General features: G+C 65.8%; 1 protein-coding gene across 1 annotated transcript in view; it reads left to right on the forward strand.

The window, feature by feature from the left end:
• The window catches only part of LOC125439404 (leukocyte elastase inhibitor-like), a 34,047-nt gene extending 11,348 nt beyond the window's left edge, over positions 1 to 22,699 (forward strand). The window contains exons 5-10 of the mRNA XM_048508510.1: positions 14,417 to 14,608; positions 16,277 to 16,423; positions 16,859 to 16,976; positions 17,637 to 17,779; positions 19,970 to 20,137; positions 21,724 to 22,699. Of these exons, the coding sequence (XP_048364467.1) occupies positions 14,417 to 14,608; positions 16,277 to 16,423; positions 16,859 to 16,976; positions 17,637 to 17,779; positions 19,970 to 20,137; positions 21,724 to 22,116 (1,161 nt within the window). The 3' untranslated portion in view covers positions 22,117 to 22,699. The remainder of the gene's footprint in view (positions 1 to 14,416; positions 14,609 to 16,276; positions 16,424 to 16,858; positions 16,977 to 17,636; positions 17,780 to 19,969; positions 20,138 to 21,723) is intronic.
• The last annotated feature ends 404 nt before the right edge of the window (positions 22,700 to 23,103 follow it).

A 23,103-nucleotide genomic window follows, 5' to 3' on the forward strand; every position in this document is an offset into this window, starting at 1 on the left:
AATCAAAAAAGTCCTGAGAGGTAGGTTTAAAAAAGCTGTAGTGGCCTGGTCAAGATTACATAGTAAGTCCAGCTAAAGACTGAGTGATGCATTTTTAAAACCTAGCCTCAAATGTCCATGACTAGGGTTGAGCAATACCAAAAATATTCAGTAAAATTATCTGTATACTCGAATACATCAAATACCATATTTGATATACCCGAATATTCGGGTGTCCTAAATAATTCGTCTGAATTTTTTTGTATTTTAGGTGTTTTTCAGGTTTTTGCCTGTCAGGGGCGCATATTTGAAACTAGCACCAAAATTGCAGGGTATATTCAGAAGACTCTCCTGATGATGCTGTCTAAGTTTGGTGACGTTTGAGTCAGGGGGTCCAATTTTATGAACCTCCAAATGGGGTGCCCCCATCCCCCATTGTTTCCAGTGGGAGCAAATATAAGAAGGGGCTACCCATTGGAGGGTCCATAAAATTTGACCCTCTGAACCAAACCTCACCAGATTTGGGTGGTATCTTCAGGTCATACTCCTGAAGATACCCTTCAGTTTTGGTGCTGCTAACTTTAAAAATGCACCCCTGACAAGCACCCCAATAAGTATTGCGGGGATTGTCTGGGAGGGGGTGGTGGATTCTTTTTTCTTTCTTTCTTTAAAATCCTGGGGTGGGGTGAAATCTTTAGTTTGTTGTGTTCTGTTTTTAAAAATTGTTTCAAGGGAGTTGAATCAGTTGCATGCGGAAATCGTTTAAATGGACTCCCAAATACATCTGATTCCCGGGGGAAGTGGGGAATCTTTAGTTTGTTGTGTTCTGTCTTTAAACATTGCTTCAAGGGAGTTCACTCCCTTGAAACAATGTTGAAGGACAGAACACAACAAACTAAAGAGTCCACCCCCCCCCAACGGTCCTCAAATGCCGCCCAATCCCGAATGTCAATATAAGGCAATCCGAATAATTTGTATTTGGATCAGCTCATATTCGGGGCCATTGTATTCGGGCTGAATGTGGCCCTAAAATGCCAGAATCAGGCTCAATTTGGGCATATTCAGCGATTCGGGCTACCCGAATCGCCAACTCTAAATATAATCACTAATCAATTTTCAATTCCAAGATAAAGCATTCTGTAGGTAAACTAGTGCAAAGGCTGCTAACTATTGAATAATGTCTTGTTGCTACATGGAGAAAAATGTAATTGCATGGTGTTTTGTATATGCATACAATTCAAAAATTAAATCTCATGCACCATACTACCTCATTGAAACAAAAATTAAACAGAAGCAATCGAAAATGCCCAGTTTATTAGGACAAAAAGTCAAAGCTAGATTTTGAACTTTGTTTTTTAAAAAGAATTACCTCGGGATTTCACAGATCTGCAAGTTAAAATTATCTTAGAATGTAATCTCAGGTTTTGATAATCCTAAAAAGTACAACATGTCAGAATCTTTTTAGTGTACAACCCTTGGAGCTTTGTCGGGTAGCACCAAGTAGCTGTGTCAGCTTTTTCCTATTAAGAGTATAGGCAGAGGTAGAAGAAGAAGAAGAAGAGTTTGGATTTATATGCCCCCTTTCTCTCCTGTAGGAGACTCAAAGGGGCTTACAATCTCCTTGCCCTTCCCCCCTCACAACAAACACCCTGTGAGGTGGGTGGGACTGAGAGAGCTCCGAAAAGCCGTCACCCAGCTGGTGTGTGTGGGAGTGTACAGGCTAATCTGAATTCCCCAGATAAGCCTCCACAACTCAAGTGGCAGAGCTGGGAATCAAATCCAGCTCCTCCAGATCAGAGTGCACCTTATCTTAGCCACTGCTGTTAGCCACTACGCCACTGCTGCTCCCAGGTAGCTGAATTCTCCGTCCTTGTCAACGCAAACTGAGCATGACAGGTTCCAAAGTGGAATGATGGCGCCTGAGAGTAGAAAACTGTTCTGGGACTGGAATGGCAGGTCTGGGGGTGGAATGATGCCCTCTGCGATTGAAATCAGTGCTTTGCATCTATGATCATAAACCTTAACATGGAATGAAATATCTTTTTTTAAATCATTATTTTGGAATACATCTAGATTGGCAGACATGAAATGTCTTACAATGGCCTCTATCACAGGAGTTGTCTTTCCAGTCTGACGATACTTTTGCTACTCTTCGGGGGCTGTCCGTCCACTTCGGGGGCTGTCCGTCCACTCTGTCATTCTAAATACTAAACCCTTCTAAGCACACAAGAGCAAATGCTGTGTACAGACAGTGAGAGAAAAGCTGGGGAGAGGAAAGGAACAGAGGGGATAGAGGGGAGTTGAGAAGGAAGCGACTCCTCCCCAGAGGTGGGATCCAACCAGTTCTCACCACTTCTCTAGAAGTGGTTACTAATTTTTTCTGAGTGCCGAGAAGGGGTTACTAAAGCAACCTCCCTGCCCAATAGGGACTGGAGGGGCGTGTGTGCGGCGACGCCACTGTTTGAATCCCACCACCATCGGAACCTGTTGTTAAAATTTTTGGATCCCACCACTACTCCTCCCCCACCTTCAGCTGATTCCTCCAGACTTTCTCCTTTCCTCACAGAAGCCCCCACGGTGAGTGTGCCCACTAGCAGCTCTCGTAGATCAGGAAGTGACCATCCTAACCTACTCATAATGTTGGCTGTGACTGTGAGTGGAAGTCCTTTGTATCATTAAGGTTTGTCCAAATACCCTGTGGTTCCAATAGTGCAATACCAAAATACCCTGTGGTTCCAACAATATGATGAAAACCCTTCCAGTGTGCATTGCTGGAGATGGTGCCCTAGGTCTTCTTTTGCTCCTGGTAATTCCCCACGCCAACCAGCTGATTGGCAGCATGGTCAGGAGCCTTAAAGTGGGGCAACCTACCTTAACAACATTTTATCTTAAAAACAACCCCTGAGAGGTAGACTAGTACCCAAGATCACTCAGTGAGAATCGTCCGTCCGTCCATCCAGCATCATATTTTTTCCTTCCTTCCCTCAGTAAGTTTGGAGGACAATATACGATTCTTTCCCCACCCCATTCAGGGTTGAGTGGGCATTAGACTCTCAGTCTTTCCAGTCTTAACCAACCAATAAACAACTATACAACAAAGGCTCCCATAATTGTTTTGTCAAAAGAGCAGGGAAATAAATCTAATTCCACAGAATGTGTAGAATAATAAACTCTGGAGCTCAACTACACAGACATAACAGCTACTGATCCCAAATAGGAATGCCTGTCCTACTCCAGATCAAATGATGCATCTAGTCATTTCAGCTGAGGTAAGAATTGTAGAGCAGTTTCCTATTTGATTAGTGTAGTTGGAGTCAGTGGGCGTTTCCCCACTCACCCTGATCCCCTCTATGCTGCGCGCTGCTCTCAGCGTGCGACATCAAAAGGCACCATTAAGAAGAGCGCCTGGGATGCCGCACGCTGAGGGGGCCCGACAGCTGCAGCGTCGGGGCAGCTGCGCTGTTGCCGCCCCTGTCGTGGGGACTGCTGGGGGACCCCGCGCTACTCTCCTCAAGTAGCGCGGGGCTTAAGGTAAGTGGAGAAAGGCCCAGTGACATTTTAAAATTAAAAAATACATGTTGAGAACTTTGACAAAAGCCATGTTCCAGTAAACTCACCTTCGCTGAACATCTTTGATTATAATTTATTTATTTATTTAACTTTTATCCTCTTTCCCAACAAAAGTTGAGCCCAGAATGACTATATGTGAGTTGAACTCCTGACTGGATAGCCTTTATGATTTCTCTCTGAATTCATCTTGAGCATGATCCTCAGCCATTGTATGCCTGTGAAGTAGCTTTGTGCTACAGGGTCTGGCCATGTCTTACTAATAACAAAGGGATGCTTGACACTTACTCGATCAGCTGTTTGCGGGTTGAAAACAAGAATACAGTTTTTTGTTCATCAGTCTGGATATTTGTGAACAGTTTGAGCTTGTATATTGTGCTACTTTTCACATTTTCAAACATTGCAATACAGTACAACTGGAAGTGTTTCACACATATCCTTTCTCACACAGCCTGATGAGACTCCTACCAACTTCCCCACAGACCTGTTGTTCCATTTTGCTTGGCCAGATTGGTGGTGTTTATGTAAGTTTGCATGTTACTGACATTATTTCTTACATATTCATTTGCACAACCTTTGCACATGCTCACAGCAGTGGTGTAGGAGGTTAAGAGCTCGTGTATTTAATCCGGAGGAACCGGGTTTGATTCCCAGCTCTGCCACCTGAGCTGGGGAGGGTTATCTGGGGAATTCAGATTAGCCTGGGCACTCCCACACATGCCAGCTGGGTGACCTTGGGCTAGTCACAGCTTCTCGGAGCTCTCTCAGCCCCACCTACCTCACAGGGTGTTTGTTGTGAAGGGGGGAAGGGCAAGGAGATTGTCAGCCCCTTTGAGTCTTCTTCTTCTTCTTCTTCTTCTTCTTCTTCTTCTTTGGGGGGGGGGGTGGGGGGGGGGGGGGGTGGGGGGGGGGGGGGGTGGGGGGGGGGGGGGGTGGGGGGGGGGGGGGGTGGGGGGGGGGGGGGGTGGGGGGGGGGGGGGGTGGGGGGGGGGGGGGGTGGGGGGGGGGGGGGGTGGGGGGGGGGGGGGGTGGGGGGGGGGGGGGGTGGGGGGGGGGGGGGGTGGGGGGGGGGGGGGGTGGGGGGGGGGGGGGGTGGGGGGGGGGGGGGGTGGGGGGGGGGGGGGGTGGGGGGGGGGGGGGGTGGGGGGGGGGGGGGGTGGGGGGGGGGGGGGGTGGGGGGGGGGGGGGGTGGGGGGGGGGGGGGGTGGGGGGGGGGGGGGGTGGGGGGGGGGGGGGGTGGGGGGGGGGGGGGGTGGGGGGGGGGGGGGGTGGGGGGGGGGGGGGGTGGGGGGGGGGGGGGGTGGGGGGGGGGGGGGGTGGGGGGGGGGGGGGGTGGGGGGGGGGGGGGGTGGGGGGGGGGGGGGGTGGGGGGGGGGGGGGGTGGGGGGGGGGGGGGGTGGGGGGGGGGGGGGGTGGGGGGGGGGGGGGGTGGGGGGGGGGGGGGGTGGGGGGGGGGGGGGGTGGGGGGGGGGGGGGGTGGGGGGGGGGGGGGGTGGGGGGGGGGGGGGGTGGGGGGGGGGGGGGGTGGGGGGGGGGGGGGGTGGGGGGGGGGGGGGGTGGGGGGGGGGGGGGGTGGGGGGGGGGGGGGGTGGGGGGGGGGGGGGGTGGGGGGGGGGGGGGGTGGGGGGGGGGGGGGGTGGGGGGGGGGGGGGGTGGGGGGGGGGGGGGGTGGGGGGGGGGGGGGGTGGGGGGGGGGGGGGGTGGGGGGGGGGGGGGGTGGGGGGGGGGGGGGGTGGGGGGGGGGGGGGGTGGGGGGGGGGGGGGGTGGGGGGGGGGGGGGGTGGGGGGGGGGGGGGGTGGGGGGGGGGGGGGGTGGGGGGGGGGGGGGGTGGGGGGGGGGGGGGGTGGGGGGGGGGGGGGGTGGGGGGGGGGGGGGGTGGGGGGGGGGGGGGGTGGGGGGGGGGGGGGGTGGGGGGGGGGGGGGGTGGGGGGGGGGGGGGGTGGGGGGGGGGGGGGGTGGGGGGGGGGGGGGGTGGGGGGGGGGGGGGGTGGGGGGGGGGGGGGGTGGGGGGGGGGGGGGGTGGGGGGGGGGGGGGGTGGGGGGGGGGGGGGGTGGGGGGGGGGGGGGGTGGGGGGGGGGGGGGGTGGGGGGGGGGGGGGGTGGGGGGGGGGGGGGGTGGGGGGGGGGGGGGGTGGGGGGGGGGGGGGGTGGGGGGGGGGGGGGGTGGGGGGGGGGGGGGGTGGGGGGGGGGGGGGGTGGGGGGGGGGGGGGGTGGGGGGGGGGGGGGGTGGGGGGGGGGGGGGGTGGGGGGGGGGGGGGGTGGGGGGGGGGGGGGGTGGGGGGGGGGGGGGGTGGGGGGGGGGGGGGGTGGGGGGGGGGGGGGGTGGGGGGGGGGGGGGGTGGGGGGGGGGGGGGGTGGGGGGGGGGGGGGGTGGGGGGGGGGGGGGGTGGGGGGGGGGGGGGGTGGGGGGGGGGGGGGGTGGGGGGGGGGGGGGGTGGGGGGGGGGGGGGGTGGGGGGGGGGGGGGGTGGGGGGGGGGGGGGGTGGGGGGGGGGGGGGGTGGGGGGGGGGGGGGGTGGGGGGGGGGGGGGGTGGGGGGGGGGGGGGGTGGGGGGGGGGGGGGGTGGGGGGGGGGGGGGGTGGGGGGGGGGGGGGGTGGGGGGGGGGGGGGGTGGGGGGGGGGGGGGGTGGGGGGGGGGGGGGGTGGGGGGGGGGGGGGGTGGGGGGGGGGGGGGGTGGGGGGGGGGGGGGGTGGGGGGGGGGGGGGGTGGGGGGGGGGGGGGGTGGGGGGGGGGGGGGGTGGGGGGGGGGGGGGGTGGGGGGGGGGGGGGGTGGGGGGGGGGGGGGGTGGGGGGGGGGGGGGGTGGGGGGGGGGGGGGGTGGGGGGGGGGGGGGGTGGGGGGGGGGGGGGGTGGGGGGGGGGGGGGGTGGGGGGGGGGGGGGGTGGGGGGGGGGGGGGGTGGGGGGGGGGGGGGGTGGGGGGGGGGGGGGGTGGGGGGGGGGGGGGGTGGGGGGGGGGGGGGGTGGGGGGGGGGGGGGGTGGGGGGGGGGGGGGGTGGGGGGGGGGGGGGGTGGGGGGGGGGGGGGGTGGGGGGGGGGGGGGGTGGGGGGGGGGGGGGGTGGGGGGGGGGGGGGGTGGGGGGGGGGGGGGGTGGGGGGGGGGGGGGGTGGGGGGGGGGGGGGGTGGGGGGGGGGGGGGGTGGGGGGGGGGGGGGGTGGGGGGGGGGGGGGGTGGGGGGGGGGGGGGGTGGGGGGGGGGGGGGGTGGGGGGGGGGGGGGGTGGGGGGGGGGGGGGGTGGGGGGGGGGGGGGGTGGGGGGGGGGGGGGGTGGGGGGGGGGGGGGGTGGGGGGGGGGGGGGGTGGGGGGGGGGGGGGGTGGGGGGGGGGGGGGGTGGGGGGGGGGGGGGGTGGGGGGGGGGGGGGGTGGGGGGGGGGGGGGGTGGGGGGGGGGGGGGGTGGGGGGGGGGGGGGGTGGGGGGGGGGGGGGGTGGGGGGGGGGGGGGGTGGGGGGGGGGGGGGGTGGGGGGGGGGGGGGGTGGGGGGGGGGGGGGGTGGGGGGGGGGGGGGGTGGGGGGGGGGGGGGGTGGGGGGGGGGGGGGGTGGGGGGGGGGGGGGGTGGGGGGGGGGGGGGGTGGGGGGGGGGGGGGGTGGGGGGGGGGGGGGGTGGGGGGGGGGGGGGGTGGGGGGGGGGGGGGGTGGGGGGGGGGGGGGGTGGGGGGGGGGGGGGGTGGGGGGGGGGGGGGGTGGGGGGGGGGGGGGGTGGGGGGGGGGGGGGGTGGGGGGGGGGGGGGGTGGGGGGGGGGGGGGGTGGGGGGGGGGGGGGGTGGGGGGGGGGGGGGGTGGGGGGGGGGGGGGGTGGGGGGGGGGGGGGGTGGGGGGGGGGGGGGGTGGGGGGGGGGGGGGGTGGGGGGGGGGGGGGGTGGGGGGGGGGGGGGGTGGGGGGGGGGGGGGGTGGGGGGGGGGGGGGGTGGGGGGGGGGGGGGGTGGGGGGGGGGGGGGGTGGGGGGGGGGGGGGGTGGGGGGGGGGGGGGGTGGGGGGGGGGGGGGGTGGGGGGGGGGGGGGGTGGGGGGGGGGGGGGGTGGGGGGGGGGGGGGGTGGGGGGGGGGGGGGGTGGGGGGGGGGGGGGGTGGGGGGGGGGGGGGGTGGGGGGGGGGGGGGGTGGGGGGGGGGGGGGGTGGGGGGGGGGGGGGGTGGGGGGGGGGGGGGGTGGGGGGGGGGGGGGGTGGGGGGGGGGGGGGGTGGGGGGGGGGGGGGGTGGGGGGGGGGGGGGGTGGGGGGGGGGGGGGGTGGGGGGGGGGGGGGGTGGGGGGGGGGGGGGGTGGGGGGGGGGGGGGGTGGGGGGGGGGGGGGGTGGGGGGGGGGGGGGGTGGGGGGGGGGGGGGGTGGGGGGGGGGGGGGGTGGGGGGGGGGGGGGGTGGGGGGGGGGGGGGGTGGGGGGGGGGGGGGGTGGGGGGGGGGGGGGGTGGGGGGGGGGGGGGGTGGGGGGGGGGGGGGGTGGGGGGGGGGGGGGGTGGGGGGGGGGGGGGGTGGGGGGGGGGGGGGGTGGGGGGGGGGGGGGGTGGGGGGGGGGGGGGGTGGGGGGGGGGGGGGGTGGGGGGGGGGGGGGGTGGGGGGGGGGGGGGGTGGGGGGGGGGGGGGGTGGGGGGGGGGGGGGGTGGGGGGGGGGGGGGGTGGGGGGGGGGGGGGGTGGGGGGGGGGGGGGGTGGGGGGGGGGGGGGGTGGGGGGGGGGGGGGGTGGGGGGGGGGGGGGGTGGGGGGGGGGGGGGGTGGGGGGGGGGGGGGGTGGGGGGGGGGGGGGGTGGGGGGGGGGGGGGGTGGGGGGGGGGGGGGGTGGGGGGGGGGGGGGGTGGGGGGGGGGGGGGGTGGGGGGGGGGGGGGGTGGGGGGGGGGGGGGGTGGGGGGGGGGGGGGGTGGGGGGGGGGGGGGGTGGGGGGGGGGGGGGGTGGGGGGGGGGGGGGGTGGGGGGGGGGGGGGGTGGGGGGGGGGGGGGGTGGGGGGGGGGGGGGGTGGGGGGGGGGGGGGGTGGGGGGGGGGGGGGGTGGGGGGGGGGGGGGGTGGGGGGGGGGGGGGGTGGGGGGGGGGGGGGGTGGGGGGGGGGGGGGGTGGGGGGGGGGGGGGGTGGGGGGGGGGGGGGGTGGGGGGGGGGGGGGGTGGGGGGGGGGGGGGGTGGGGGGGGGGGGGGGTGGGGGGGGGGGGGGGTGGGGGGGGGGGGGGGTGGGGGGGGGGGGGGGTGGGGGGGGGGGGGGGTGGGGGGGGGGGGGGGTGGGGGGGGGGGGGGGTGGGGGGGGGGGGGGGTGGGGGGGGGGGGGGGTGGGGGGGGGGGGGGGTGGGGGGGGGGGGGGGTGGGGGGGGGGGGGGGTGGGGGGGGGGGGGGGTGGGGGGGGGGGGGGGTGGGGGGGGGGGGGGGTGGGGGGGGGGGGGGGTGGGGGGGGGGGGGGGTGGGGGGGGGGGGGGGTGGGGGGGGGGGGGGGTGGGGGGGGGGGGGGGTGGGGGGGGGGGGGGGTGGGGGGGGGGGGGGGTGGGGGGGGGGGGGGGTGGGGGGGGGGGGGGGTGGGGGGGGGGGGGGGTGGGGGGGGGGGGGGGTGGGGGGGGGGGGGGGTGGGGGGGGGGGGGGGTGGGGGGGGGGGGGGGTGGGGGGGGGGGGGGGTGGGGGGGGGGGGGGGTGGGGGGGGGGGGGGGTGGGGGGGGGGGGGGGTGGGGGGGGGGGGGGGTGGGGGGGGGGGGGGGTGGGGGGGGGGGGGGGTGGGGGGGGGGGGGGGTGGGGGGGGGGGGGGGTGGGGGGGGGGGGGGGTGGGGGGGGGGGGGGGTGGGGGGGGGGGGGGGTGGGGGGGGGGGGGGGTGGGGGGGGGGGGGGGTGGGGGGGGGGGGGGGTGGGGGGGGGGGGGGGTGGGGGGGGGGGGGGGTGGGGGGGGGGGGGGGTGGGGGGGGGGGGGGGTGGGGGGGGGGGGGGGTGGGGGGGGGGGGGGGTGGGGGGGGGGGGGGGTGGGGGGGGGGGGGGGTGGGGGGGGGGGGGGGTGGGGGGGGGGGGGGGTGGGGGGGGGGGGGGGTGGGGGGGGGGGGGGGTGGGGGGGGGGGGGGGTGGGGGGGGGGGGGGGTGGGGGGGGGGGGGGGTGGGGGGGGGGGGGGGTGGGGGGGGGGGGGGGTGGGGGGGGGGGGGGGTGGGGGGGGGGGGGGGTGGGGGGGGGGGGGGGTGGGGGGGGGGGGGGGTGGGGGGGGGGGGGGGTGGGGGGGGGGGGGGGTGGGGGGGGGGGGGGGTGGGGGGGGGGGGGGGTGGGGGGGGGGGGGGGTGGGGGGGGGGGGGGGTGGGGGGGGGGGGGGGTGGGGGGGGGGGGGGGTGGGGGGGGGGGGGGGTGGGGGGGGGGGGGGGTGGGGGGGGGGGGGGGTGGGGGGGGGGGGGGGTGGGGGGGGGGGGGGGTGGGGGGGGGGGGGGGTGGGGGGGGGGGGGGGTGGGGGGGGGGGGGGGTGGGGGGGGGGGGGGGTGGGGGGGGGGGGGGGTGGGGGGGGGGGGGGGTGGGGGGGGGGGGGGGTGGGGGGGGGGGGGGGTGGGGGGGGGGGGGGGTGGGGGGGGGGGGGGGTGGGGGGGGGGGGGGGTGGGGGGGGGGGGGGGTGGGGGGGGGGGGGGGTGGGGGGGGGGGGGGGTGGGGGGGGGGGGGGGTGGGGGGGGGGGGGGGTGGGGGGGGGGGGGGGTGGGGGGGGGGGGGGGTGGGGGGGGGGGGGGGTGGGGGGGGGGGGGGGTGGGGGGGGGGGGGGGTGGGGGGGGGGGGGGGTGGGGGGGGGGGGGGGTGGGGGGGGGGGGGGGTGGGGGGGGGGGGGGGTGGGGGGGGGGGGGGGTGGGGGGGGGGGGGGGTGGGGGGGGGGGGGGGTGGGGGGGGGGGGGGGTGGGGGGGGGGGGGGGTGGGGGGGGGGGGGGGTGGGGGGGGGGGGGGGTGGGGGGGGGGGGGGGTGGGGGGGGGGGGGGGTGGGGGGGGGGGGGGGTGGGGGGGGGGGGGGGTGGGGGGGGGGGGGGGTGGGGGGGGGGGGGGGTGGGGGGGGGGGGGGGTGGGGGGGGGGGGGGGTGGGGGGGGGGGGGGGTGGGGGGGGGGGGGGGTGGGGGGGGGGGGGGGTGGGGGGGGGGGGGGGTGGGGGGGGGGGGGGGTGGGGGGGGGGGGGGGTGGGGGGGGGGGGGGGTGGGGGGGGGGGGGGGTGGGGGGGGGGGGGGGTGGGGGGGGGGGGGGGTGGGGGGGGGGGGGGGTGGGGGGGGGGGGGGGTGGGGGGGGGGGGGGGTGGGGGGGGGGGGGGGTGGGGGGGGGGGGGGGTGGGGGGGGGGGGGGGTGGGGGGGGGGGGGGGTGGGGGGGGGGGGGGGTGGGGGGGGGGGGGGGTGGGGGGGGGGGGGGGTGGGGGGGGGGGGGGGTGGGGGGGGGGGGGGGTGGGGGGGGGGGGGGGTGGGGGGGGGGGGGGGTGGGGGGGGGGGGGGGTGGGGGGGGGGGGGGGTGGGGGGGGGGGGGGGTGGGGGGGGGGGGGGGTGGGGGGGGGGGGGGGTGGGGGGGGGGGGGGGTGGGGGGGGGGGGGGGTGGGGGGGGGGGGGGGTGGGGGGGGGGGGGGGTGGGGGGGGGGGGGGGTGGGGGGGGGGGGGGGTGGGGGGGGGGGGGGGTGGGGGGGGGGGGGGGTGGGGGGGGGGGGGGGTGGGGGGGGGGGGGGGTGGGGGGGGGGGGGGGTGGGGGGGGGGGGGGGTGGGGGGGGGGGGGGGTGGGGGGGGGGGGGGGTGGGGGGGGGGGGGGGTGGGGGGGGGGGGGGGTGGGGGGGGGGGGGGGTGGGGGGGGGGGGGGGTGGGGGGGGGGGGGGGTGGGGGGGGGGGGGGGTGGGGGGGGGGGGGGGTGGGGGGGGGGGGGGGTGGGGGGGGGGGGGGGTGGGGGGGGGGGGGGGTGGGGGGGGGGGGGGGTGGGGGGGGGGGGGGGTGGGGGGGGGGGGGGGTGGGGGGGGGGGGGGGTGGGGGGGGGGGGGGGTGGGGGGGGGGGGGGGTGGGGGGGGGGGGGGGTGGGGGGGGGGGGGGGTGGGGGGGGGGGGGGGTGGGGGGGGGGGGGGGTGGGGGGGGGGGGGGGTGGGGGGGGGGGGGGGTGGGGGGGGGGGGGGGTGGGGGGGGGGGGGGGTGGGGGGGGGGGGGGGTGGGGGGGGGGGGGGGTGGGGGGGGGGGGGGGTGGGGGGGGGGGGGGGTGGGGGGGGGGGGGGGTGGGGGGGGGGGGGGGTGGGGGGGGGGGGGGGTGGGGGGGGGGGGGGGTGGGGGGGGGGGGGGGTGGGGGGGGGGGGGGGTGGGGGGGGGGGGGGGTGGGGGGGGGGGGGGGTGGGGGGGGGGGGGGGTGGGGGGGGGGGGGGGTGGGGGGGGGGGGGGGTGGGGGGGGGGGGGGGTGGGGGGGGGGGGGGGTGGGGGGGGGGGGGGGTGGGGGGGGGGGGGGGTGGGGGGGGGGGGGGGTGGGGGGGGGGGGGGGTGGGGGGGGGGGGGGGTGGGGGGGGGGGGGGGTGGGGGGGGGGGGGGGTGGGGGGGGGGGGGGGTGGGGGGGGGGGGGGGTGGGGGGGGGGGGGGGTGGGGGGGGGGGGGGGTGGGGGGGGGGGGGGGTGGGGGGGGGGGGGGGTGGGGGGGGGGGGGGGTGGGGGGGGGGGGGGGTGGGGGGGGGGGGGGGTGGGGGGGGGGGGGGGTGGGGGGGGGGGGGGGTGGGGGGGGGGGGGGGTGGGGGGGGGGGGGGGTGGGGGGGGGGGGGGGTGGGGGGGGGGGGGGGTGGGGGGGGGGGGGGGTGGGGGGGGGGGGGGGTGGGGGGGGGGGGGGGTGGGGGGGGGGGGGGGTGGGGGGGGGGGGGGGTGGGGGGGGGGGGGGGTGGGGGGGGGGGGGGGTGGGGGGGGGGGGGGGTGGGGGGGGGGGGGGGTGGGGGGGGGGGGGGGTGGGGGGGGGGGGGGGTGGGGGGGGGGGGGGGTGGGGGGGGGGGGGGGTGGGGGGGGGGGGGGGTGGGGGGGGGGGGGGGTGGGGGGGGGGGGGGGTGGGGGGGGGGGGGGGTGGGGGGGGGGGGGGGTGGGGGGGGGGGGGGGTGGGGGGGGGGGGGGGTGGGGGGGGGGGGGGGTGGGGGGGGGGGGGGGTGGGGGGGGGGGGGGGTGGGGGGGGGGGGGGGTGGGGGGGGGGGGGGGTGGGGGGGGGGGGGGGTGGGGGGGGGGGGGGGTGGGGGGGGGGGGGGGTGGGGGGGGGGGGGGGTGGGGGGGGGGGGGGGTGGGGGGGGGGGGGGGTGGGGGGGGGGGGGGGTGGGGGGGGGGGGGGGTGGGGGGGGGGGGGGGTGGGGGGGGGGGGGGGTGGGGGGGGGGGGGGGTGGGGGGGGGGGGGGGTGGGGGGGGGGGGGGGTGGGGGGGGGGGGGGGTGGGGGGGGGGGGGGGTGGGGGGGGGGGGGGGTGGGGGGGGGGGGGGGTGGGGGGGGGGGGGGGTGGGGGGGGGGGGGGGTGGGGGGGGGGGGGGGTGGGGGGGGGGGGGGGTGGGGGGGGGGGGGGGTGGGGGGGGGGGGGGGTGGGGGGGGGGGGGGGTGGGGGGGGGGGGGGGTGGGGGGGGGGGGGGGTGGGGGGGGGGGGGGGTGGGGGGGGGGGGGGGTGGGGGGGGGGGGGGGTGGGGGGGGGGGGGGGTGGGGGGGGGGGGGGGTGGGGGGGGGGGGGGGTGGGGGGGGGGGGGGGTGGGGGGGGGGGGGGGTGGGGGGGGGGGGGGGTGGGGGGGGGGGGGGGTGGGGGGGGGGGGGGGTGGGGGGGGGGGGGGGTGGGGGGGGGGGGGGGTGGGGGGGGGGGGGGGTGGGGGGGGGGGGGGGTGGGGGGGGGGGGGGGTGGGGGGGGGGGGGGGTGGGGGGGGGGGGGGGTGGGGGGGGGGGGGGGTGGGGGGGGGGGGGGGTGGGGGGGGGGGGGGGTGGGGGGGGGGGGGGGTGGGGGGGGGGGGGGGTGGGGGGGGGGGGGGGTGGGGGGGGGGGGGGGTGGGGGGGGGGGGGGGTGGGGGGGGGGGGGGGTGGGGGGGGGGGGGGGTGGGGGGGGGGGGGGGTGGGGGGGGGGGGGGGTGGGGGGGGGGGGGGGTGGGGGGGGGGGGGGGTGGGGGGGGGGGGGGGTGGGGGGGGGGGGGGGTGGGGGGGGGGGGGGGTGGGGGGGGGGGGGGGTGGGGGGGGGGGGGGGTGGGGGGGGGGGGGGGTGGGGGGGGGGGGGGGTGGGGGGGGGGGGGGGTGGGGGGGGGGGGGGGTGGGGGGGGGGGGGGGTGGGGGGGGGGGGGGGTGGGGGGGGGGGGGGGTGGGGGGGGGGGGGGGTGGGGGGGGGGGGGGGTGGGGGGGGGGGGGGGTGGGGGGGGGGGGGGGTGGGGGGGGGGGGGGGTGGGGGGGGGGGGGGGTGGGGGGGGGGGGGGGTGGGGGGGGGGGGGGGTGGGGGGGGGGGGGGGTGGGGGGGGGGGGGGGTGGGGGGGGGGGGGGGTGGGGGGGGGGGGGGGTGGGGGGGGGGGGGGGTGGGGGGGGGGGGGGGTGGGGGGGGGGGGGGGTGGGGGGGGGGGGGGGTGGGGGGGGGGGGGGGTGGGGGGGGGGGGGGGTGGGGGGGGGGGGGGGTGGGGGGGGGGGGGGGTGGGGGGGGGGGGGGGTGGGGGGGGGGGGGGGTGGGGGGGGGGGGGGGTGGGGGGGGGGGGGGGTGGGGGGGGGGGGGGGTGGGGGGGGGGGGGGGTGGGGGGGGGGGGGGGTGGGGGGGGGGGGGGGTGGGGGGGGGGGGGGGTGGGGGGGGGGGGGGGTGGGGGGGGGGGGGGGTGGGGGGGGGGGGGGGTGGGGGGGGGGGGGGGTGGGGGGGGGGGGGGGTGGGGGGGGGGGGGGGTGGGGGGGGGGGGGGGTGGGGGGGGGGGGGGGTGGGGGGGGGGGGGGGTGGGGGGGGGGGGGGGTGGGGGGGGGGGGGGGTGGGGGGGGGGGGGGGTGGGACCAAGCCTAGAGATGATAGACAACAGGCACAAGAACCACAACACACTGAACCTAGTGATGACAGACATCAGGCCCAAGAACCACATCGTACTAAACCCAGTGATGATAAACAAGAATCATCCGAACATCCATGTTCCTGCTCTAAGCCAGAGGCACCTGAAAAAGAGGCATCAACGTCTCCTGAAAAGGTAAATTATGAAATATTTCAAGAGAGTTTGATTTCACTTGAGATTTTGATATTTAGGAATTCTCTTATATTTAATAGTTTAACACAGGGGTAGGGAACCTTTAACAATCAAGAGCCATTTGGACCCATTTTCCACGGGAAAAGAAACACTTGGAGCCGCAAATAATTTTTGACATTTAAAATAAAGATAACACTATATATTGGGGTTTTTTAACCTTTTATGCCGCTCATTCTGAGAAGTGCATGGATGCGCCCGCCCTGCTGCCTGCAGGGTGGGCAAGGATGAAGCTGGCGGCTTGGCCTCACCACCCGCCAGGAAAGCGCCCGCCCCACTCCAATGGGGCGGGAGAGAAGGGAAGCCCGCAGCGTGGTCGACCGCGGAGAGTTGGTGTGCCCGCCCTGCTGCCTGCAGGGTGGGCAAGGATGGGGCCGGCGGCTCGGCTCGTGGAGCCCCAGTGCAAGGGCAGAAGAGCCGCATGCGGCTCTCGAGCCGCAGGTTCCCTACCCCTGGTTTAACAGAATTCATGACAAGTTCCAATGAAAAGTTGGAAGAAAGCAAGCCCAGATTTCCAGTTAAAATTCCTGTTCAAACAGTTCTTATAATTTAATTTATACAACCTGGTTAAAAGATTGTCATCCTGGGATAAAGTAAAACCTGTTTTAATCAGTGGATTTTTTTTGCAGGATTTCTTATAATTTCCAGCCAAGCCTCCGTGATCTTTATTAATCTATAGTTCAGCTACATTGTCATTCTAAGCAGAGTTACACCATTCTAAGACCATTGATTCTATTTAGGATTGTACTGTAAGTTATTATGACAATCATGTATGAAACCACTGTGAATGTCACCATGAGGACCAAGGAAGAAGGATATGATACAAATGTATTAAATCAATGATATGATTATTGAGAAGTGCATTCACTGTGTTCCATGGAATTTACAGGAGACATGGCCTTCGATCCCACCTAGACTTTCCATGGAAGGAGGGTAGAGGATGGTTTCTCTTTCCAAGGGAGATCTCTTATTCTTTTTAAATTATCCATTTAATTGCAGGTCTAATTCTTCTTTTTCACCACCACCTAAAAACAGAGAAACTTAAGAACAAATTAGAAAAGAATTCTTGGATTGTGGCATAATTGGATTGTGGCATAATCAGGAATGGTTGGACTTCAGGGTGGCACAGATTTAGTTGGTGCAGAATAGGCACTAGTACAAGAAATTATAATAATATACACAGGAACAAGCAGGTTGACACTATTGGAAGGGAATTAGTGTTGAATGGGGCATGAAGATAAACATCCTCATTTGTTTTGATGACCCTGCTAAGTCTATTTTTCCCACCTACCTCCCCTCCGCTTTGCTGCATGCTTCTCTCGGCTTCTCTTGGTGCGCGTCATTCCAGGCGCGGGGTCATCAAAAGGCGCCGTTGCAATAAGCGCCTGGAATGACGCGCGCTGAGGGGGCGCGACAGCAGCAGCAGCGGGGCGGCTGCGTAGTCGCCGCCCCTGTAGTGGGGAGGCGCGGGGGACCCTGCGCTACTTGCGCGCAGCAAAAGGTAAGTGGGAAAACGCCCTATAAGATGGAATGCTTTAACACCTAAGTCAAGAGCAAGCAAATGTATCTCTCAACCAACTGTCACTAGAACTAACATTTCATTGTATTCTCTAGTCTGATTCAGATGATGAATGTGAATATCCTGAAGGAGTCCATACTGCATTCAGCAAAATACTTCAACGACTTAACAGACCTAGCACCAATTACATTCTGAGTTTTGCCAACAAGCTCTATGGAGACTATGCCATTGCTTTCATTCAGGTAACTCAAGGTTTGGCCAGCACTAGTAGCATTCTGCATTGCTCAATTGAAAAAGTGTTAACTTTGTTCAATTCAGTTGCAGTGTAAAATGGTCAAATATTTTATTTGCAATAAAAAGGGGGAGTCATAGTTAAAGTGGGAAGGCTCTTAGAACTAAATGTGTGGTGCATGTCACTAGCTCAAACCCCTAATACAAGCGAAATTAACTTCTTCTCCTGTATACATTTTTGAGTCTGGAACTAGAAGCAGGGCCTTTTTAGTGGATGCCCCTGCTTTTGTGGAACTCTGTTAAAGAAGGTCCATCATCATGCCTTCTTTTGCTTTTATTCTATAAATTATTTAAGGCGCTAAGGTGAATATCTAACTTTTTTAAATTAGAAAGATGAATCTATAATTAGACTGTTGTTATTTCCTGTTTTTTTTCCTTTTGTTCAGAAATTCCTTTTCTGTGCTCTGAAACTGTATTGGACAGAAGTGGATGGAGTTGATTTTCATTGTGCTCCTGGGGATGTGAGGCAACTGATAAACCTGTGGACTGAAATCCAAACTCATGGTAACGGCATCTCATCCACTTCTGCTTGATGGGTTGGGAAAATGCCAATGACAGGAAGGCCTCCATCTTTGATCCTTGGAGGATTGCTTTACAAAACAACAGCCAACTAAAATTTGGTTGAACAGGTGGTGAGAGAAGATAACAGCTTCTCATGGGGCCTTTCCCCACTTACCTTAAGCCCCGCGCTACTCTCCTCAATTAGCGTGGGGTCCCCCGGCACTCCCCACGACGGGGTGGTGACAACACAGTCACCCTGCCGCTGCCGCTGTTGCGCCCCCTCAGCATGCGTCATTCCTGGCACCCTTCTAAACGGCACCTTTTGATGACCCCATGCAGAGCGGGGTCATGGGGATGCCTGGGCGCGCGCCAGAAATGACGTGCGCTGAGAGCAGTGCACAGCATGGGGGGGCGTGGTGAGTGGGGAAACGCCCATGGTTTATCAAGACACTGCCTGTACAGAGATATTCTTCTTCAATATGGAAAAAGAACCTCAAGAAGAATAATTGCTATAGGTTTTGTATAACCACCAACCACAGTATAGCTGCTCCATTCAGGATTTTCAGAGAGGGAATTATGAATTGCTTATAGTTGTAATTATCAAATGCGACACAAAGGAGTTTACACATCTTTCAAAGCCCAATTTCTTGTTTTTCTCCGAAGGTAAAATCAAGAATATTCTACCCGAAGGAAGTGTGGATTCTTTGACTGAGCTGCTGATGGTGAATAACATGTACTTCAAAGGAGTATGGGACGTTGAATTTAAGAAAGAGCTCACAAAAGAAGCCCCATTTTTCACAGATGCGGTAAGATAGATGTATGCTTCCTTGCTGTTCTGAACATAGAGCTGAATCGTGGAAAGGTCCACTGTACCTTTCAGCTATATTTTGAAAGGGTGTAATAGGTTTGCTAGGTCCCCCCTGGCCACTGGTGGGGAATGGGGGGTAGGGCTGCTAGATCTAGGTTGGGAAACGGCTGGCAAATTGAGGATAGAGCCTGGGGAAGACTTCAGTCGGTACAACGTTAATACAGTCCTTTTTCCAAAGCATCCATTTTCTCAAAGGGAACTGATCTCTTTAGTCTGGAGATGCGATGTAAAAGGCGCCTGTGAATTACCACGAGGCAGAGTTGTCCTGATCGGGGTGGGGGTTGGAGCGAGCCCAGCTGACACTGCCCAGACAAGGGCGGAACTGGAAAGGGAGCCACTGTGGGAAGGGGCAGCGTCACCGGAAGAAAGGAGGAGCGAGCCGAGGCTTTAAAGGGGCTTGCCCTCCTTTGTTCAGGCCATGTGCTCGCTGGCCGACGATTTGCCCACCCACCTCACCCTACTTTTATATGTTAATGCATGCTGCTATGTCATAGCCTAGTTCATGGCGGTTTGGCGCATGGGTATTGATCTGGAAGGGCAAGGGGAAGGGGGCTAGGGAGCGACGCCTTCCTCTTGGGAACGGCAACAGCGACAAGAGGCGACCACCCTGTCAAACCAGGCCGAAAGGGGAACATCTCTGGCAAGGAGTGGCCGCCGGCAGAGCCCCACAGTAGATCGAAGCTCGGGATGGGGCACCCGTCCTGCTGAGCTGTAGCACGTACCCGCATGACCAGATCCAGACCCATGCTTAGCCTCACGCTTCTGCTCAATAAAATGGCTATGGCCAATTTATTACCCCAGCAATGGTGTGATGTGTGTCATTATAGAGGGGCCTCGCACAAGAAGTGATCCACCCTCGGACAGCAATTAGAATTCTCTTACCGCAATGACGTCTTCATGCAGGCCTCTCAGGCAATATAGCTCACCGAATCCACCGAATCTGCTTCTCCTGCTGACCCATCAGCCCTTCTGGTTTGAGATGAAGGCCGATAAAGACACTCTAAGTAGAAATCAAAAGGATTTCACTATCCTCATTCATTTCAATTAGATTAAGTGTTAGAACCTTTACCTGAATTGGTTGGCCGGTTTCTCTACTCCCACTTCCTGAGGGAATTTCTAGTAATAATGTAATAGGCTACAAAATTCCCCTTCTGGGAATTTAAGGAGAACATCTAAGCATCATGATTTTTCCAGATTTGCTAATCCAATATCAGCAGCAGCAGCCCTTGTCCCTTTCTGCACAGTCCTATGCTTCTTCTTGAGGTTTCCACAGAAACATTCATGAAACGTTCAGCAGAGGCGAATTTACTGGTAGTCCCCGGCTCCTCGGTGACGCGGCTGGCCTCCACGCGGGCCAGGGCCTTTAGGGCTCTGGCCCCGGCCTGGTGGAACACTCTCCCTCCAGCTGTCCGGGCCCTGCGGGATCTCGGTGCGTTCCGCAGGGCCTGTAAGACCGAGTTCTTCTGCCGGGCCTTTGGAGCAACCAGCCGCTGAGTATGGCGCCCCTGTTCGATTCCATCAAGATTATCCTCCTATGGAGGAGTCCGACTGCTCCCTAGGGGAGGGTTTTAAAGGAAAGGACTCTCCGGGTGCCTTTATTATGATATGACCGCTGTTTTAATGAAATTCAGCATGTTTTAATGTCGGAGTTCTATGGGCTGCTGTTGTTTTATTTGTATGGTTTGCCCCTAACTTATTTGTATTAATTGTTGTACACCGCCCGGAGCCCCTCGGGGATAGGGCGGTATAAAAATCGAAACAACTAACTAACTAACTAACTAACTAACTAACTAACTAACTAACTAACTAACTAACTAACTAACTAACTGACTGACTGACTGACTGACTGACTGACTGACTAACTAACTAACTAACTAACTAATCAATCAATCAATCAATCAATCAATCAATCAATCAATTAATTAATTAAAAAGGGTTGTATCCGTTGTTTCCAGTTTTCTCCGTCTGGATCATCTAGTTTTGACTCATCAGGCCCACAATGACCAAATTATAAAAGAGCAAAAGATCCAAGAGCAAAAGAAAGGTCACACTTAACCCAGGGAAAAGGCAGGATGAAAAGGTTAAAGTAAATTAAAAACTCTTTCTCATTTTTTCCCCTCCCTTGTAGAAGGCTTATCATACTGTACAGCTGATGCATAGCAAGGGGACCTTCAGTACGGGGACAGTGTATCTAAACAACATCGAGGCGCAAGTTCTTGAGATTCCCTACAAAGACCATGTGATGAGCATGTTCGTATTACTCCCGGCTGATGAAAGTTCTGAAGCTCTTCTTCAGGTGATCTATTTCTTGCTAAATAATACTCATTATACTCCACTTTTTACTCTCTTGAGGACCCAAAATTGTTTGTATTGCTCTCCTCTCCTGTTTTTTCCCCCTCACAATAACCCTGTAGGTTAGATTTAGGCAATGAGTGTACACGGTCACCCTGTGAGTTTCAGTGGCAGAGATGAATCCAGGTCTCTCAGACACTAGTCCAACCATCTAACCACTGCACCATAGTGTTTGTCCTCGTAACTGTTATATGAACTTAGTCATCATTGTAGCGTTGAAAGCTTTCAAGAATGGGATCAACTGGCTGTTGTGGGTTTTCTGGGCTGTGTGATCATGTCCACGCAGCCCGGAAGACCCTCAAAAGCCAGTTAATCAACACTACCACCCATTCTGGCTCAATAATCTGGTAACGTTTGTGCCAAAAGCCCTATTGGTTATCATTAGCTTTTTACTTAATGTAGCCACACTTTCTTTGCATTGATGATGATAATGAAGAAGAAGAGTTTGGATTTATACCCTGCTTTTTTCAACTGTAAGGAGTCTCAAAATGGTTTATAAACTCCTTCCTTTCCTATTCCCACAACAGACACCTTGTGAGGTAGGTGGGGTTGAACGAGATCTGAGAGAACAGGTAGGTGGGGTTGAGAGAGATCGAAGAGGCCTGAGGGATCTGAGAGCCCAAGATCATCCAGCAAGCTTCATGTGGAGGAGAGGGAAATCAAACCCAGGCTGATTCCGCATGGGCCGAAAACAGTGGTGTGAAAACGGTGTGAAAACAGTATAAACCCTTTTACACCGTTTTAAACCCTTTTACACCCTTTTCTTTTTTTAAAAAATGATTTTATTTCTTTAATCACAGTGTACAATAAACAAAGAAGAAATACAAAAAAAGATACAATTTCAGGTTATGTTTACATAATTGAAGGCATATAAAACGTTAAAGAAAATTATATAAAAACATAAAGAAAGAAAGAAAGAAAATAAAAATAAAGAAGAATAGTGTATTAAAGTGGACTTCCAGCTAGTAAAACATATGATACACAATCTAATATCAAAGATACGTTAGTACATCTCAAGTTTCTGATTATATTTCATTTTAAGTTATAATTACATTAATTCTACCCTATTAGCTATCTCAGCCATTGATTAATCAGTTATATTTAGTACTTAATCCAGTGCTGTATCAGAGAAAATGTCCTCTTGATTATCTTACTTATAAGCTAGCCATTCTGATCTAAAAAGAAGAGAAAAAGAAAGGATACAGTAAAAACCTTTTACACCATTTTCACACCATTTTCACACTGCTGTTTTTGGCCCATGCGGAACCAGCCCCAGTTCTCCAGATTAGAGTCTACCCCTCTTAACTGCCACATCATGCTGATGTCCGAGTCTTGGGCCCCTTCCGCACACGCAAAATAATGCATTTTCAAACCACTTTCACAACTGTTTGCAAATGGATTTTGCCATTCCGCACAGCTTCAAAGAGAACTGAAAGCAGTTTGAAAGTGCATTATTCTGCATGTGCGGAAGGAGCCTTGGTTTTTCTCCGACTGGACTGACTGTGTTACAACTTCTCTTTGTTCCTTTAGCTGGAAAATGCACTGACCTATGAAGATTTGCTTGACTGGTCCTACGATCTGAAGCCTGAAGAGGTAGAGCTGGCCATTCCCAAGTTCAGCCTGGAGAAGACAGTGGAAGCTGACAAATACTTGGATCTGTCACTTCTAAACGATTCTGAAAAAGCCGATTTCTCTGGCGCAACAACCACTCACGGGGTGGCTCTGTCTCAGCTCGTCCATGATACTTTCTTCGAGGTTGATGAAGAGGGTGGCGAAGCACCTGCCACAAAGGAGGCCCAAGTCTCCCGGCGCCAGCGTCGGGGACCTGTGCCTTTCATAGCCGACCATCCCTTCCTTTTCTATGTTCGGCAGAATTGCACCAAAAGCATTCTTCTCTTTGGTAGGTTCCTTAAGCCCGAGTAAAAGAATGATTCTGACGGACGAAAATCGAGATCAGCGGAAAACGACGATGGAAAACGATTTTAGAAAAGTTCATTCTTTTGTTTTTTTTCCACTTCGCTTCATGCCTTGTGATTCTAATCGCTGGATGGATAGGGGCAAAGGCAATCTGTATTTGGTGGTGGGTCTGATTTGCGCTCTGAAGGAATTCTGTTGTTCTGCCTTCTCACACCATTTTGCTCCATGTCACTTTGTTTAAAGAACAACCTTCCTTTATCCTTGAATGGGAGAACTAGTCCTTGTCTTTACAGTCAGCTACAGACAAATGGCCATATTCCAAAAGAAAAATAGTCCCTTAGAGATCTGTGAAGAGAGTAATGTGGACTCCGAAACTACTCTTATAGAAAAAGCTATACTTCTTACTTCTGCACAGTTATTAAAGAGGGTTGTTCTCTTTCTGTTTTGGGATGTGGTCATTCAGGAGAAATATGCAGTGCTTCATATGAGACTTTTTTGGTTGACTCCCAATGTGAGCAAACTGTACATGCTTACTTGAGAGGTAGTAAGGACATGCCTCTCATTGACACAGAATTGACACAGACGCAGCAGTGGCATAGGAGGTTAAGAGCTCGTGTATCTAATCTGGAGGAACCGGGTTTGATTCCCAGCTCTGCCGCCTGAGCTGTGGAGGCTTATCTGGGGAATTCAGATTAGCCTGTGCACTCCCACACACGCCAGCTGGGTGACCTTGGGCTAGTCACAGCTTCTCGGAGCTCTCTCAGCCCCACCTAACAGGGTGTTTGCTGTGAGGGGGGAAGGGCAAGGAGATTGTAAGCCCCTTTGAGTCTCCTGCAGGAGAGAAAGGGGGGATATAAATCCAAACTCTTCTTCTTCTTCTTCTTCTTGTCTGGTATGGATCTAGGTTCAATGTAATGGACAATTGCAATGTTTGCTTTATACTTTTTTTACACCTGAATCAAAAGGTGAACATGAAGGTCATCTTCTGTGGAT

This window comes from Sphaerodactylus townsendi, linkage group LG09, assembly GCF_021028975.2.
Source record: "Sphaerodactylus townsendi isolate TG3544 linkage group LG09, MPM_Stown_v2.3, whole genome shotgun sequence".
Taxonomy (NCBI): Eukaryota; Metazoa; Chordata; class Lepidosauria; order Squamata; family Sphaerodactylidae; genus Sphaerodactylus; species Sphaerodactylus townsendi.